Here is an 18,876-nt window from a genome sequence, read left to right on the forward strand (position 1 = left end):
GAAAATTGAAAAAGAAGTCTATAAACTCATTTTGAACTCAGCTTTCAATAAAATGTGCGTAAGCGTACGAAACAGAAGTTGAAGTGACATTGTAACCAATCCCAAAGATTATACTCGAATCATTGCGGATCCAAACTTCACATCGTTCACAATCATAGACTCTGATATGGTGCTCCTACATCGCAAGAAAAGAATCATTGTTTTAAATAAAAATATTGCAGGGGTGAGTGCAATAATTGAAATATCTAAAAAACTCATGTTGTCATTTTATTATAATGTATGCAAGGTACAGTGGCCGATTGAGGGACAAGTTCAAGTGTATTACGGAGACATTGATTCACTCCTGTTAAAAGTCAAAACTGAAAATCTATTGAATGACTTGGAAAATGGCGAGTACATTACCTCACGAATGGACTACGCTAATTGGGATGAATCCTTCTACCCAGAACTAGTGAAACGCCAGACCCCAAATCAATTGTTAGTGTTAAAATCTGAAATGGGCAGTGATCTGATATCCAGTGGTGTGTTTCCTGGGCCGAAGGTATACTGCGTGGAGCCGAATAACAAGGATATCAAACAAGTTTGCAAAGGGGTACCTACACACTTTATAAAAAATAATTTCAATTTAAGCGTGTATAGAAACTGTTTGGAAAGTAGTTTAGTCCCAAGAGCGAAAGTCATGGCGATTCGTTCTTTACAATTTAAAAACTACAAAGTTAGAGTTGAGAAAAACGCCATGTCGGCCATATCGGACAAAGTCTATGTACTTGAGGATGGTTTGAAGATACAACCACACGGTCATTATTTAATGTCAGACCGAGTTGAATGAATAGAGTACAGAAAACAACTCGGTCTACAAAAATTAACTTAAATTCATTAAAAAAGTACAAATTGGGTGAGAGGTTTTTTTTTGGGTGATGGGTGTTTTTAATTTTTTTTTTATCACAAACAATTTTCAATGTGTGTGCAAGGCAGAGCAATTTCCACTATTTAATTCCCCCTCCGGCCCTTCTCTGGCCTGCTGCAGCGACCAACCCCGGGGGGACCCCATTTCAAATTTAAAATGCTGTAAATAAAAGTATGTGATATTATTATTTTAAGTGTGTGTGCATATTCTAATAAATGTTGTATTTTTTCTTATAAAAAAAATAAAAAAGTGTATTTATTAAAGTGTTTTTTCTAGTGCTTATGTAAATGTTGTATTTTTTATTATAAATAAATTAAAAAAAAGTGTATTTTTTTCATGTTTAATGTGCTTTCATGTTCAATGTAGTATTTGTAAAGTGCTATTACTTTTATGCGTATAATAAAAGAAAATATGATTCTTTATTCGTCTTCTCATTATTCTTCTTGAACGGTCTAGAAGTAGTAATAGGGAAATTATTTATTCATTAGACAGCTATAGTCTACAGTTAGTTGTCTAGGTAAACTGTTGAAGGGAACATGTATCAATTTGAAAAACCATTCAGATCGTTTCTCTGTGGACCGTCAATTTCAGGCAAAACAAAACTCTTAACTAAAACAATTAAAAATTGCGATAAAATGTTTGTGGAAAAGCCAAAAAAATCTACTATTGTTACAGTATTTGGCAGGAGTCGTTTTACGATAAAAAAAAATTGGCACGGTGGGATTGGTGCAGATACAATTCATACAGGGACTTGATGTTTTCAGTATTATTGAACCAAACTCTTGGCTGATTATTGACGATCTGGCTGAATCTATTGAACAATGGTCCCAGGAAATGCTGCAATTGTTCACCGTTCGCTCTCATCATGAACATATTTCCGTTACTCTGGTTCTACACAATCTCTTTCATCGGAGCAAATGTATGCGAACACTTGCATTGAACTGCACCTACTATATCAGCTCGCTAATAACTCTCAATTAACAAATATACCCTGGTGCCCCTAAATTTCTGCTCTCAGCATACAATCAGGCAACTAATAAACCCTACGGCTACATCCTATTGGATCTTAATCAAAACACACCCGAGGATCTGCGTGTTTGACAATGAAATTACAGTATATCTCCCCGTGAAGATTAAAAAAGGCTATTAGTTGCTATCATAACACTGAAGAAACTACATGAAAATAGGCATTTATTTTCAGTTCTAAGCACTTCAAAACCCTCGCTTAGGAAAGCCATACTCAAACATGGTATTGACAATGATTTCATTAATCTTATATCGGAACTTTGTTTAAATTTGACAGAGGGTAATGTTCATCTGCCAGAAGTAGTTAAGCAACAGGTAAAGCAACATCGTTCCATTGTAGGTACATTGCCCTCTAAAAAGAAAGGAAAGAATTTTAAAAGGAAACGTCTTCTTCAAGCGGGCGGTAGCTTTTTCACGCTTCTACTGCCAATAATTGCAGGACTTGTAAACAGTTTTCTCTAGAGAGAGAACGGCAAAACCCTGTAAATTGACTCCAAATGAACTCGCTCTTTCAACCGTGAAACAATCTGAGTAAATTCATTGACAACGCGAATATTGAGGATGATAAGAAACTGCTTTTACTTCAAGATGCACTTCGCCGAGTGGACAAACATAAGCCCTATCAGTCGAAGGCCACTGCTGCTGCTATTTATCACAAAAAGTGGTATTGTCAAGTGGTATTGATCACAAAAAAGAATCATCTCCTCAGGATTCTGCTGCTGCTGCTGCTGCTGCTGGAACACAATTAAAGGAGTATTTGTATTCATTTGTTTTTAAATTTGTAAATATACTCCCCCAATCTTATCGTAAACAATGTAAACGACTCCTAACCTATCTCATGGAAAGTGGTCAAGATCATATTCAAGTTGATAGCAATGGAAAGAGGATTGTAGTTCAATTCGAGAGATAAGATCTACCCTCATTAGTCCTTGAGCTGGTTACATATTGTAAATTCCTACTGTCATTTGACGAACACCTTCACCACTGTCTTAATACATTGATCTCCCACAAACGTAAAGTTTACAAAAGGAGATCTCTAAAAAAATTAAATGGGCAAGCACCATCATCATCAAAAACAACACCACTTACATTAAAATATAAACATGAAGAAGGTGAAGAATAAGACTTTAAATCAGTCTTGGAAAATACTATCACACCTTGTGGAAACTTGACAATGGTGGTGAGGAAAAACACACCATTGATAGCTAGACAAAAGCGAAAACGTATCAAGTCATCATAACCCCCACCACCAACCACTAGTATACAAAAGGGTAGCGGACGTTACACTACGTGTTTACGTTCAAAATGGCTGAAGTTCTGAAAGGTGTTTATGAAAATATTGGTGAAGTGGAAAGTATGAGTTCCCCAACCACTCTTTCCAAAGTCACTGGTGTTCACACTAAAAGTGTACAAGACTATCTACAAAATGAATCAAGTTACACTCTGCATAGAAATCATAGACTTCGTGCTAATTATTATTGAAAAACTAAAGCCTTTTTTCCATTGCATATAATGCAAGAAGATTTCCAAACTCTAATGAGATTCAACGACATTACAATTCAACGTACATGCACATTCTACTTGCAATCAGCGTTTATATTCGCTATGCATATGCAATCCCACTGCGCTAGAAGAGAGGCGCTCAAGTTGCTCAGGCTATAGAAAGTATTCTCGAACAGGATTCGTATAAAAAAATTCAAAGGGATTGGGGTAGTGAATTTGTTAATCCCCATGTTGCAAAAGTATTAGTGAAATATTATACACTGCTCTATCATAGCCATAGTCCTATAAAGGCTGCATTGGCCGAACGATTGATAGACTTTTAATTTCAAGATATTGTATATTGAAAAATACATCTGCTTTTATTCAGGATTTAGATAAAATCATGTTGACTTATAATCAACGACCTCATCGATCATTGTCCAACTCAACCCCAACCGAAGTTCATCATTCTGGTCATGGTACAATTGACACCTTTCTTAAAAATATTCCAATGAAACGATTGTCAAGAAGAAAAATAAACTCAATACCGGTGATACTGTTCGAATTAATAGAACGACTAATGTTTTTGAAGAGGGGAATTACTTGTGGTCCACAGAACTTTTTAAAGTGGCAAAAATCCTTGACACTAAACCCATAACTTATCGTTTGCGCGATCCCAAAGATGAAGAGATTCTCGGCGGCCTTTATGATTATGAACTACAAAAAGTTAAACATAATAGTGAAATCTATCAAATTGAAAAGATATTTAAGACTCGTACTCGCAGGGGTAAGAAACAGTTACTTGTTTGGTGGCTGGGATACAACTCTGATTTTGATTCTTGGATCGATGTTGAAGATGTTGACAATGCCCAATGACTTCTATTCAACATATATGTCCAACTTTTCTAATCCTCTCTACAACGATTTGAATAAGACAAGGAACTTTTGAATGAAACTATCCGCCGCCATCAAATTTGACGGTGCGTAGGAAGTTGCTCTGGTCGATTGTATTCTCAAAAATACCTATGACATCCTGAGAAAGGATCGTATGTATGATATAAAAGTTATACCATTCGATTCGTCACTTTTTGTCGACTATGAATGGGTTGAAGCACTTAAATCTAACGAATATCCACATGTCAAATTGAAGTATATTGAATACGATAATATGACAGATTTGTGTCGTACAATCAATAGAAAAATCTCATATCGTAGGAATGGTACATTCCATTTTAATTATCCATTGGAAAACGATAGGATTTACATTACCTCACCTGTTGAGACTGAAATAATAATTCTCAATGATAATCTGAGAGACGTTCTTGGCTTTAAAAAGAATATGATCAATTGGGAAAACGCTGACACCTTTCACGGGATGGATTTAGTTATTTTTGCTGATTATCCACCTGGTTTCGCCTCGGACTCTTGCATATTTCTCTATGCATCCTTTGCAGAAACATCGAGAGTTGGTAACTTAAATGTACCCCTCCTACGTGTTCTTGAACGAAAAACCACTCATGAACTTGTTCATCCCTATAATATAAAGCATCTTCAGTATGTTCCTGTAAACACTTCGTATTCGGAACTTAACTGTCAGTTAACACTAAGAAGTGAATTGGGTGATCCTCTAGCAATAACAAAAGGCTTAGCAGTGATTACATGTCATTTTCGACCCATGGTCGGCGACACCAGCACCAACACCTAAAATGAACAATAGAAGAATTCCATTTGTCTGTCCCAATATCGATTGCTATGTTGGTGCTCTGAGTCCACGTCAAATAGGCAATGGATTGGACTACTACAAGGGGCGTACTACAATGTCTGGCTATGGTCTTGGTAGCTGGTTTGCTAGGCTATTTCGTTTTGCACTACCCCTTTCCATAAAATATCTTGTACCTGCTTCATCAAATTTTGCTACCTCAACACTACAGGACTGGGGGTCGGGCAAGAATTTCAAGAAAAGTGTTAAGGAAAATATTAGATCTTCAGCAAGAGCCGTTGGTGAGCACTTACAATCTCACCAAAATGGGAAGGGATTGAAAAGGATGCGAGTGCGTCATCCACTCATCAGTCTTCACCCAGGCGGGAAGCAAAGGACATCAACAATTACTCTGAGGAATAAAACAAGGAATACCAATAATAAGAAGAAAAAGAAAAAGATTGTTGGATCAAAGAAAGATTTCATCTCTTAAGATGACCTATCTCCCTCACAAGGAATCATATCCATCAATCAGTTCCTCATTGAATCTATTCAGTGCTAAAAGTGTTGGTGTCAGTGTCAAGTATGGCTACTATGAACAATATCACCCTCAGCAACCGCTTTCGGAAAATATACACTCAGATATTTTCCAATGAAGACTGTTTCATTGATTTGTCATCAACATTTATTGATTTAAGTGTTGCGGTGAAGAAAAAGTCAGATAATACAACTCCAACTGTTGCCAATGGTCTCTCCTACGAAAACTGTATTCTACATAACCTGTTCAAACAAATTAATGTATTTATTAATGGAACATTGGTGAGTACTAGCAATAATTTATCTAACTATGCAAGCTACATACAATTTATGATGATGACACCAAAGGCATACAAGGAGTTGAGAGGACAGTCATTGGGCTATGAATATAGATCAGGTGATGATACTGACGGTGAGTTTACTGCTGCAGTGAGCCAGGAGTATCATCTGGTTGGAAAATTAAATCATGAGATATTCAATATACCCCAATGGTTACCCCCCAATGTCAAGATTGACATAAAGTTGCAACTGGCCCCATCGAATTTCATTTTGAGAAAAACACTTCCTGTAGCACCCGATGCAAATGTCATTATCACTTGGGCAATTCTCCACGTCCGAAAACGACAGGTTATGAGCTCTGTTGCATTGGCAGTGGAAAAGCTAAGAGCCAATGGCAACAACATTAAACTTCTTGTCCCCCATACGATCACCAATCAACGTCACATTACCACCGGCTCTCGTAGCTATACCGATTCATCATTTATCAATGGAGAAATCCCATCAAAATTGGCTTTGGCCTATGTGAAGAGTGTCAGTGCCGTTGAATCCTGGACTGAATCCCCCCATGCTTTTAATTTTTTTGGTCTATCTAGCCTTGTGTGCAAAGTGAATGGTATTCCACTGTACACTCCATCATTTCACAAAAAATCCTATAGAACTCTGTAAGAGTTGACCATGCAATCCCTAGATTCTGACTCTCAACTATTTGAAAATGGAATAACTGATTCAATATTTTTTAAAAATCATGGTGTAATTGTTTTGGACTTGTTGGGGACCCAGGATATGAGCATAGAACGAACAGAAAATGTACGTTTAGAGTGTACATTTGCCGATGCTTTGACTGAGAGTATCACGCTAATATCATTGAGTCAATTTGAACCCTATTGGGAAATCACAACCGCCGGTAGCGTTCTACTATACCTAGTAACATGAAAACAAGCCAAATAATCAACGTATGTAATATGGATCTATAAATGTCCCAATACAAGTTCTGTTGTATAACTCTGGATGTCATTGAAAAAATTCAAAGTGTTACCAAGACCCTTATCCTTGTTAATAGAAATCCATCTACTTTGAAGACTGGTTGTTGGCTTGGCATCTTTCAAACAGCAAATTGTCTTGGCCTATCGTATAAATTCTATACCCCATACATCAGCAACTTTATTGAAAGCAGTGGGAAAACCATTATTCAAAATCAACGAAGAGTACAGGATTTCACGACAAAGACATGTGGCTTTCATGCACTACTTTTTTCATGATCAGATGTCGTGGCTATACCTACAAGCAGTTTCTAGACATCTACATTGACTTACCTGGATTGAACGACTTTCTAGTGGAAAATATACTTACAAGCGTTTTTAATATTGATTTTAGTGCCCTACGAATAAAGTGTTCTGAAAATGTATATGAAATTGTTTATTAATAAATGAAAAAAGTATATACATGATAAAAACGACTTTTCTACTCTTTAGATTTCATCTGCAACTAGGTATAGGTATTTGTCGAGAGCGACTAATGCAGGTAGATTATCCGAGTTCAGAGTAAACTGATCCTGATGCACTACAATGTCAGGGTCACTTTTTCTACAGTAGAGTGTAACTTCACTCTTGTCATATCTCTTTGTAGAGTCAATTGCACTATTCTCATTCATTCTGTAGAATTCACATGTTTCAATTTGCTTATTTGAAGCAGTGTCACAAACAGTGTCCTCAAGTGGCGAATCACATTCCGTCACAGCCAAATAAAAATCAGTGGGCTTATAATCATAGTAGCTATTGTTTTCACAACGATAACATAGAAACCATATTCTTTTGTTGTTCCAACAGTTGAATCGCTGCCCTGGCTCCTCCTCCCAGAACAATCTAAAACCACGACGATACCAATCTTGTAGCAATAAACTAAAATCACGATTAGGATTCTTTCCAATCATACCGGGGTATGTATTCTCCCACTGATTACATTTATCATAGTTGCGATTCGAGCATAGGTGCCCTCTAGGATGAGAGTCACACACTTCTTCAAGACAGGAATTATAACGTTTAATTTGTACAGCATATCCGCTATGCAATTTACACAGGTTGCATAATCTACACTTCTCATCATACTCATCAATCATTGTGCAATTCTCACATGATGACCAGCTGCCCAGTGTGTACATACATAGTGGACATGTATGGAACATTTTTTCATGTGTTGACACTCTCACTGCCACAAGGAAACTGAGCTACCAACAACAACATTTTGACTGGGATAGAGAGAGAGAGAGAGAGAGTAAATCATCCTTGAACACCATTTTTCTCATGAAAAAAAATTCCTAAATTTCTAAACTAGTGAATAAAAGCATATCCACAATATCATTTTGCCGTGTCGTGATTAATATATCAGTAAATTGTGTAAATGCATTTGGACCACGACGTAAAAGCTTCAAGCAGTAGTCTAATGATGGAGAATCAATCTTCATTATATCGACAAGTATTCCCTGAGAAAATATCTTCCTTTGAAAAGACAGCTCTAGAAAATCATCATCTAGAATCAAACGCTTTTCCATATGCACAAGATTCCCTATGATTTGCTCTTTCTCAAATCTATCCATTTTTTAGAGTCCTAACACTCGCACAACCAACTTCAAACTAACCAGAATTTTTTCTACTCTAAAAATATATGTTAGTCTACTATAGAAAGAAAAATATCGTTGATTTAGAAACAGTTTTATTGAGCATAATTACAACAATAATATTCACTGAGGCATTTTGTTCTCATCAATATACGTGCCCTCGTATTTCACTAGCGCATCTAATGCTGCCTGAAGTCTATTTATATGCACAATATTCAGTTTCACAGCAAAACATAATTGCTCCTCCAGCTTAAATTTGCTTAATGATATCACGTATCTAGCAAACATATCGTCCCATTCAAGGCATAGTCTACAACCTCCGGTTATTTCCACAGCCACGTTTGGTACTGGTATATCTTTGCTGCTACCGGCTCCACCATCAATCTCCAATAGTGTAAATGCACCACTTATTTTCTCTACTAATATCCTCTCAAATAAACTATTCTTTCTGAATTTAATTCTCTTACTAATATGAATTGCAATGAAAATCACTCCTTTTATTTGAATCCAATCACCAATCAAGTTATCGTATATGGAGTAACCTCCGCTCTCTCCCTGATTGGCCCTAAAAAGTGGATGTTGCATCAAAAACCAGTCTGGTTGTGTTATATAATCTCGACTATGCTCTCAAAACGTGTTTGACCTCTTCATAGGTTTACCAGCTTTTTAAAATGTCCACGTCAAACTGAAGTGTTTATTCTTGTGAAATTCCTTGTGCAATTGATATCAATAGCAAAAACCAGTCTGATTGTGTTAAACAATCTCAATTATACTCTCAAAACGTGTTTGACCACTTTATAGGTATAAAAGAATTGGTCGCTTTTTACAATGTGCACGTGAAACTGTAGTGCATATTCTTGTGCCGCAGGTGTAAGTTTCCATGTAAGTTTCAAACCTTATACACCCTTACTACTGGCATAGGGAGCGTTTGTCCTACTTCTGTTTATGGTAGCTTCTAGTCATTTTGAGTTTGACTGGAATCTCCTTTTGACAACCAGCATGCATATAGTGCCTTTTGATTTAGTTTTATGACGACATAAACTTTCCCAGAAAGTTTACAATTTATACCCTATTTCAACCCTAAGATAACACCCCTATGAAATTTTGACGGCCAGAATGCACTTAGATTATCTTGATTTAGTTCAGATAGTAGCAGCATTATTCCCTGTAGTTGTGTTAGCAGTAATAGCGAAAATAGTAGTAATATTAGTAGTTCTGGAAAGTTTTAGCTTAATACCCTTCCACATTACATGAATATTGCTGATCCGCCTCTTTAATAATTGAATTCAACACCCCCTTAAAATACCCTAAAAGCTTCCACTTAATGCTCTAGGCCATTCTTGAAGTATTGTTGATGCGCCGTTTTTACCACCTGTGTAACAACATGCACATAGTGTGTTTTGGTTTAGTTCAAGAATACCACCACCATATCCTGAAAGTTTTAACTTTTACCCATAGCATTAGCAATAGTACTAGTTGTAGTAGCTGTAGCAGTATTTACATAGTTCCTTTCTGGCTAGTTCAGCATTCCCTAAAAATGTGCTGATAGTTAGAAATTTATACTGTAATCTATTTCTAAGACACTGCAGATACATTTTTTTGATAACCTGCATACATTTAGTATGTTTTGATTTAGTCTAAAATCCCCTCAACATTTTTTCAAATTTTTCACGTAAATACCCTTAGTTTTCCTTTTAACTACATTAGCCGTAACAAAAACTTTCTTTCTAGGTACAACTTCCAAGGTCTACATCGAAGCATCGAGATTTAAAAAGAGAGCTGCGAAGGAGAGACGAGGGTGCTTTCTTTTTAGATATTGTAAAAGACATAGCAAATGACTTGGATCTAAGGTCCTTGACATGGAAAGTCAGAGAAAACTTGACGGTACTTTTGAACTGTGATGCAGCGTCATTGTTTATTCTTGATGACACTAAGGGAAGAACCAAGCCATCACTTGTCTCTAAGGTACATTATCTATGCGTATACTAATTATACGGTTCGGAACCGGCTACAAAAAACTAGCATGTCTCATAAAAAAAAAAAAAACTTAACCGAAAAGCTAAATAACTGAAAACATGTTCTGGTGAGATTTTCTTTTTAAATATTCGAAAAAGAAGTTTATTTTCATTAAATATTAGAGAGCCGTATTAAAACATAAAATAAGTAAGACTAAAGTCCCTTAATAGTTCCAGCTTTAAAAGACTGGAAATTACAATCAAAGAAATTAGTGAAATCAAAATCAGAAAATCAAAGTATATAGTCATATCAAATATTTGTGATACTGATGTAGATTATTTAATGAATTTTGAAACGAGTAGAAAATAAGATGAAGGCTCAAATCAAAATTAAATCGAACATAATTCGTTAAAACAAGAGTTTGGCTCCAGTTTAAATTTCAGGAATTCAAGATTTTACTTAACTGTTTTAATTTGTCAATGTTCCAACCATAAAAAATGTTTAAAATATATTTGGTTTTTACGAAAGCGCAAATGGCACAAATTAGCTGAAAAGTGGAAAAGCCAATAACTTGAAACTTGCAGGGAATGTTGAGAGGAATGTTTAACTAAATTAAAAGGTACTAAATGCATCCAGCCTCTTAAAATGGTGTCTGCAATATCTATGGGATCAGAGGTAACGATGTAGCGTTGCCTATAGTAAAGGCCATACGGCTCCGATGTTCTATTATTAATTTTTTTTTTCCAGAGGCACTTCATACGGAAGGGGTTGTCGTAAAAACTTCAACGGGAGCTCAATCGATTGGAAATTGAGAGTTCTAGTGCACTTTTTAATAGTCAAAAATTATTGGAGGGCAACTAGCCCCCCCCCCCACGCCCATCATTCCCCCAAACACATCCAATCAAAATATTGATACAGCCATTTTGTTCAGCGTAGATGATTTCCAGATAGAAAATATATTTTTGAGGAGGACACTCCCCCACAACCCTCAGGGCAAGACTTTTAAGTTATGCCCTGGGGTATATAAGGTTTTTATAGAAGGCGTTGTCGTAGCAACTTCAAAACAGGTTCATTCGATTGGAAATTCAAAACGCTAGTGCCATTTTTAATAGTCGAAAGTGATTGGAGGGCCACTACCCCCCCCACGCCCATCATTTCCCCAAACAAATCCAATCAAAATTTTTACATAGCCATTTTATTCAGCGTAGTTGATTTCCTGATAGAAAATATGTTTTTGAGGAGGACACTCCCCCACAACCCGCAGGGCAAGGCCTTGGGGGCATATAAGGTTTTTATAAAAGGCGTTGTCGTAGAAACTTCAAAAAAGGCTCATTCGATTGGAAATTCAAAGGGATAGTGCCCTTTTTAATAGTCGAAAGTGATTGGAGGGCAACTAGCCCCCCCACGCTAATCATTCCCCCAAACACGTCCCATCAAAATTTTGAGATAACCATTTTGTTCAGCGTAGTTGATTTCCAGATAGGAAATATATTTTTGAGGAGGACAATCCCCCACAACCCTCAAGGCAAGGGTTTTAAGTTATGTCCTGGGGGCATATAAGGTTTTTATAAAAGGCGTTGTCGTAGCAACTTCAAAACAGGCTCATTCGATTGGAAATTCAATACGCTACTGCCATTTTTAATCGTCGAAAGTGATTGGAGGGACACTACCCCCCCCCCCAACGCCCATCATTTCCCCAAACACATCCAATCAAAATTTTTAGATAGCCATTTTGTTCAGCGTAGTTGATTTCCTGATATAAAATATGTTCTTTAGGAGGACAATCCCCCACAACACGCGGGGCAAGGGTTTTAAGTTATGCCCTGGAAATATATAAGGCTTTTATGGAAGGCGTTGTCATAGAAAATTCAAAAAAGACTCATTTGATTGGAAATTCAAAGGCATAGTGCCCTTTTTAATAGTCGAAAGTGATTCGACTATTTAAAGTGACACGCCCATCATTCCACCAAAAACATCCAATAAAAATTTTGAGATAGCCTTTTGGTTCAGCGTAGTTGATTTCCAGATAGAAAATATGTTTTGAGGAGAACAATCCCCCATAACCCTCAAGGCAAGGGTTTTAAGTTATGCCCTGGGGACATATAAGATTTTTATAGAAGGCGTTGTCGTAGAAACTTCAAAAATGGCTCATTCGATTACAAATTCAAAGGGCTAGTGCCCTCTTTAATAGTCGAAAGTGATTGTAGGGCAACCAGCCCCCCCCCCCCCCCCACGCCCACCCGTACCCTAAACAAATCCCATCAAAATTGTTAGTTAGTCATTTGTTTCAATGCAATTGATTTTCAAACGGAAAGTACGTGTTTTATAAGGGCACTCCTCCACACGCCCCAAGCCAAGGGTTCTAACTTGAAACATGGGGGCATGTAAGGCTTTTATAGAAGGTGGTGTCGTAGAAACTTCAAAAAAGGCTCATTCGATTGGAGATTCAAAGGGCTAGTGCCCTTTTTAATAGTTGAAAGTTATTTGAGGGCAATTAACCCCCCTCTCACGCCCACCTTTTCCCCAAACAAATATAATCAAAATTTTGATATAGCCATTTTGTTCAGCGTAGTTGATTGCCAGATAGAAAATATATTTTTGAGGAGGACACTCCCCCACAACCCTCAGGGAAAGACTTTTAAGTTATGCCCTGGGATATATAAGGTTTTTATAGAAGGCGTTGTCGTAGCAACTTCAAAACAGGTTCATTCGATTGGAAATTCAAAACGCTAGTGCCATTTTTAATAGTCGAAAGTGATTGGAGTGCCACTAACCCCCCCCCCCCCACGCCCATCATTTCCCCATACACATCTTATCAAAATTTTTAGATAGCCATTTTATTCAGCGTAGTTGATTTCCAGATAGAAAATATATTTTTGAGGAGGACACTCCCCCACAACCCTCAGGGCAAGACTTTTAAGTTATGCCCTGGGGTATATAAGGTTTTTATAGAAGGCGTTGTCGTAGCAACTTCAAAACAGGTTCTTTCGATTGGAAATTCAAAACGCTAGTGCCATTTTTAATAGTCGAAAGTGATTGGAGGGCCACTACCCCCCCACGCCCATCATTTCCCCAAACAAATCCAATCAAAATTTTTAGATAGCCATTTTATACAGCGTTGTTGATTTCCTGATAGAAAATATGTTTTTGAGGAGGAAACTCCCCAACAACCCGCAGGGCAAGGGTTCTAAGTTATCCCCTGTGGGCATATAAGGCTTTTATAAAAGGCGTTGTCGTAGAAACTTCAAAAAAGGCTCATTCGATTGGAAATTCAAAGGGATAGTGCCCTTTTTAATAGTCAAAGTGATTGGAGGGCAACTAGCCCCCCCCCCTTACGCCCATCATTCCCCCAAACACATCCAATCAAAATATTGATACAGCCATTTTGTTCAGCGTAGATGATTTCCAGATAGAAAATATATTTTTGAGGAGGACACTCCCCCACAACCCTCAGGGCAAGACTTTTAAGTTATGCCCTGGGGTATATAAGGTTTTTATAGAAGGCGTTGTCGTAGCAACTTCAAAACAGGTTCATTCGATTGGAAATTCAAAACGCTAGTGCCATTTTTAATAGTCGAAAGTGATTGGAGGGCCACTACCCCCCCCCACGCCCATCATTTCCCCAAACAAATCCAATCAAAATTTTTACATAGCCATTTTATTCAGCGTAGTTGATTTCCTGATAGAAAATATGTTTTTGAGGAGGACACTCCCCAACAACCCGCAGGGCAAGGGTTTTAAGTTATCCCCTGGGGGCATATAAGGTTTTTATAGAAGGCTTTGTCGTAGAAACTTAAAAAAAAACTCATTCGATGGGAAATTCAAAGAGATAGTGCCCTTTTTAATAGAAAAATGTGATTGGAGGGCACCTAGCCCCCCCACGCTCCTCATTCCCCCAAACACATCCAATCAAAATTTTGAGATAGCCATTTTGTTCAGCGTAGTTGATTTCCAGATAGAAAATATATTTTTGAGGAGGACAATCCCCCACAACCCTCAAGGCAAGGGTTTTAAGTTATGTCCTGGGGGCATTTAAGGTTTTTATCAAAGGCGTTGTCGTAGCAACTTCAAAACAGGCTCATTCGATTGGAAATTCAAAACGCTACTGCCATTTTTAATCGTCGAAAGTGAGTGGAGGGACACTACCCCCCCCAACGCCCATTATTTCCCCATACACATCCAATCAAAATTTTTAGATAGCCATTTTTTTCAGCGTAGTTGATTTCCTGATAGAAAATATGTTTTTGAGGAGGACACTCCCCCACAACCCCCAGGGCAAGAGTTTCAAGTTATGCCCTGGGGGCATATAAGATTTTTATAGAAGGCATTGTTGTAGAAACTTCAAAAAAGGCTCATTTGATTGGAAATTGAAAGGGATAGTGCCCTTTTTAATAGTCGAAAGTGATTGGAGGGCAACTAGCCCCCTCCCCCACGCCCATCATTCCCCCAAACACATCCAATAAAAATTTGGAGATAGCCTTTTGGTTCAGCGTAGTTGATTTCCAGATAGAAAATATGTTTTTAGGAGGACAATCCCCCACAATCCTCAAGGCAAGGGTTTTAAGTTATGCCCTGGGGGCATATAAGGTTTTTATAGAAGGCGTTGTCGTAGAAACTTCAAAAAAGGCTCATTCAATTAGAAATTCAAAGGGCTAGTGCCTTCTTTAATAGTCGAAAGTGATTGTAGGGCAACCAGCCCCTCCCCACCCACGCCCATCATTCCCCCAACCACATCCCATAAAAATTTTTAGATAGCCTTTTGGTTCAGCGTAGTTGATTTCCAGATAGAAAATATTTTTTTTAGGAGGACACTCCCCCACAATCCTCAGGACAAGACTTTTAAGTTATGCCCTGGGTTATATAAGGTTTTTATAGAAGGCGTTGTCGTAGCAACTTCAAAACAGGTTCATTCGATTGGAAATTCAAAATGCTAGTGCCATTTTTAATAGTCAAAAGTGATTGGAGGGCCACTACCCCCCCTAGCCCATCATTTCCCCAAACACATCCAATCAAAATTTTTAGATAGCCATTTTATACAGCGTAGTTGATTTCCTGATAGAAAATATGTTTTTGAGGAGGACACTCCCCAACAACCCGCAGGGCAAGGGTTTTAAGTTATCCCCTGGGGGCATATAGGGTTTTTATAAAAGGCGTTGTCGTAGAAACTTCAAAAAAGGCTCATTCGATTGGAAATTCAAAGAGCTAGTGCCCTTTTTAATAGTCAAAAGTGATTGGAGGGCAACTAGCCCCCCCCCCCTTACGCTCATCATTCCCTTTAACACATCCAATCACAATTTCGAGATAGCTATTTCGTTCAGCGTAGTTGATTTCCAGATAGAAAATATATTTTTGAGGAGGACAATCCCCCACAACCCTCAAGGCAAGGGTTTTAAGTTATGTCCTGGGGGCATATAAGGTTTTTATAAAAGGCGTTGTCGTAGCAACTTCAAAACAGGCTCATTCGATTGGAAATTCAAAACGCTACTGCCATTTTTAATCGTCGAAAGTGATTGGAGGGACACTACCCCCCCCCCCAACGCCCCTTATTTCCCCATACACATCCAATCAAAATTTTTAGATAGCCATTTTATTCAGCGTAGTTGATTTCCTGATAGAAAATATGGTTTTGAGGAGGACACTCCCCCACAACCCTCGGGCCATGGGTTTTAAGTTATGCCCTGGAGGCATATAAGGTTTTTATAAAAGGCGTTGTCGTAGAAACTTCAAAAAAGGCTCATTTGATTGGAAATTTAAAGGGGTAGTGCCCTTTTTAATAGTCGAAAGTGATTGGAGGGCAACTAGCGCCCCTCACGCCCATCATTCCGCCAAAAACATCCAATAAAAATTTAGAGATAGCCTTTTGGTTCAGCGTAGTTGATTTCCAGATAGAAAATATGTTTTTAGGAGGACAATCCCCCACAATCCTCAAGGCAAGGGTTTTAAGTTATGCCCTGGGGGCATATAAGGTTTTTATAGAAGGCGTTGTCGTAGAAACTTCAAAAAAGGCTCATTCAATTAGAAATTCAAAGGGCTAGTGCCTTCTTTAATAGTCGAAAGTGATTGTAGGGCAACCAGCCCCTCCCCACCCACCCCCAACATTCCCCCAAACACAACCCATAAAAATTTTGAGATAGCCTTTTGGTTCAGCGTAGTTGATTTCCAGATAGAAAATATATTTTTTAGGAGGACACTCCCCCACAACCCTCAGGACAAGACTTTTAAGTTATGCCCTGGGGTATATAAGGTTTTTATAGAAGGCGTTGTCGTAGCAACTTCAAAACAGGTTCATTCGATTGGAAATTCAAAATGCTAGTGCCATTTTTAATAGTCAAAAGTGATTGGAGGGCCACTACCCCCCCTAGCCCATCATTTCCCCAAACAAATCCAATCAAAATTTTTAGATAGCCATTTTATACAGCGTAGTTGATTTCCTGATAGAAAATATGTTTTTGAGGAGGACACTCCCCAACAACCCGCAGGGCAAGGGTTCTAAGTTATCCCCTGTGGGCATATAAGGTTTTTATAAAAGGCGTTGTCGTAGAAACTTCAAAAAAGGCTCATTCGATTGAAAATTCAAAGGGATAGTGCCCTTTTTAATAGTCAAAGTGATTGGAGGGCAACTAGCCCCCCCCCCCTTACGCTCATCATTCCCTTTAACACATCCAATCAAAATTTTGAGATAGCCATTTTGTTCAGCGTAGCTGATTTCCAGATAGAAAATATATTTTTGAGGAGGACAATCCCCCACAACCCTCAGGGCAAGGGTTTTAAGTTATGTTCTGGGGGCATATAAGGTTTTTATAAAAGGCGTTGTCGTAGCAACTTCAAAACAGGCTCATTCGATTGGAAATTCAAAACGCTACTGCCATTTTTAATCGTCGAAAGTGATTGGAGGGACACTACCCCCCCCCCCCCACGCCCATTATTTCCCCATACACATCCAATCAAAATTTTGAGATAGTCATTTTGTTCAGCGTAGTTGATTTTCAGATAGAAAATATGTTTTTGAGGAGGACACTCCACCACAATCCTCTGGGTAAGGGTTTTAAGTTATGCCCTGGAGGCATATAAGGTTTTTATAGAAAGCGTTGTCGTATAAACTGCAAAAAAGGCTCATTTGATTGGAAATTGAAAGGGATAGTGCCCTTTTTAATAGTCGAAAGTGATTGGAGGGCAACTAGCGCCCCCTCACGCCCATCATTCCACCAAAAACATCCAATAAAAATTTAGAGATAGCCTTTTGGTTCAGCGTAGTTGATTTCCAGATAGAAAATATGTTTTTAGGCGGACAGTCCCCCACAACCCACAAGGCAAGGGTTTTAAGTTATGCCCTGGGGGCATATAAGGTTTTTATAGAAGGCGTTGTCGTAGAAACTTCAAAAAAGGCTCATTCGATTAGAAATTCAAAGGGATAGTGCCTTTTTTAATAGTCAAAAGTGATTGAAGGGCAACTAACCCCCCCACCCCCCACCCACGCCCATCATTCCCCCAAACACATCCAATCAAAATTTTTAGATAGACATTTTGTTCAGCGTAATTGATTTCTAGATAGAAAATACGTTTTAGAGGAGGATACTCCCCCGCAACCCTCAAGGCAAGGGTTTTAACTTATGCCATGAGGGCATATAATGCTATTATAGAAGACATTGTCGTAGCAACTTCAAGAAAGACTCATTCGACTGGAAATTCAAAGGGCTAGTGCCCTGTTTAATAGTCGAAAGTTATTTGAGGGCAATTAACCCCCCTCTCACGCCCACCATTTCCCCAAACAAATATAATCAAAATTTTTAGATAGCCATTTTGTTCAGCGTAGTTGATTTCCAGATAGAAAATATATTTTTGAGGAGGACACTCCCCCACAACCCTCAGGGAAAGACTTTTAAGTTATGCCCTGGGGTATATAAGGTTTTTATAGAAGGCGTTGTCGTAGCAACTTCAAAACAGGTTCATTCGATTGGAAATTCAAAACGCTAGTGCCATTTTTAATAGTCGAAAGTGATTGGAGTGCCACTAACCCCCCCACGCCCATCATTTCCCCAAACACATCTGATCAAAAATTTTAGATAGCCATTTTATTCAGCGTAGTTGATTTCCAGATAGAAAATATGTTTTTGAGGAGGACACTCCCCCACAACCCGCAGGGAAAGGGTTTTAAGTTACGCCCTGGGGCATATAAGGTTTTTATAAAAGGCGTTGTCGTAGAAACTTCAAAAAAGGCTCATTCGATTGGAAATTCAAAGGGATAGTGCTTGTTTTAATAGTCGAAAGTGATTGGAGGGCAACTAGCCCCCCCCCCCTCCACGCCCATCAGTTTCCCAAAAACATTCAATCAAACTTTTGAGATATCCATTTTGTTCAGCGTAGTTGATTTCCTCG

At 38.2% G+C, this 18,876-nt stretch overlaps 1 protein-coding gene across 1 annotated transcript in view; it reads left to right on the plus strand.

The window, feature by feature from the left end:
- LOC148943867 (dual 3',5'-cyclic-AMP and -GMP phosphodiesterase 11A-like) overlaps positions 1–18,876 on the plus strand; it is a 316,296-nt gene that overhangs the window by 229,784 nt on the left and 67,636 nt on the right. Inside the window, exon 5 of the mRNA XM_089101266.1 lies at positions 10,276–10,509. Within this exon, the coding sequence (XP_088957392.1) occupies positions 10,276–10,509 (234 nt within the window). The remainder of the gene's footprint in view (positions 1–10,275; positions 10,510–18,876) is intronic.

This window comes from Artemia sp. Qi Xiang Cuo, chromosome 15, assembly GCF_049724085.1.
Source record: "Artemia sp. Qi Xiang Cuo chromosome 15, ASM4972408v1, whole genome shotgun sequence".
Lineage (NCBI taxonomy): Eukaryota > Metazoa > Arthropoda > Branchiopoda > Anostraca > Artemiidae > Artemia > Artemia sp. Qi Xiang Cuo.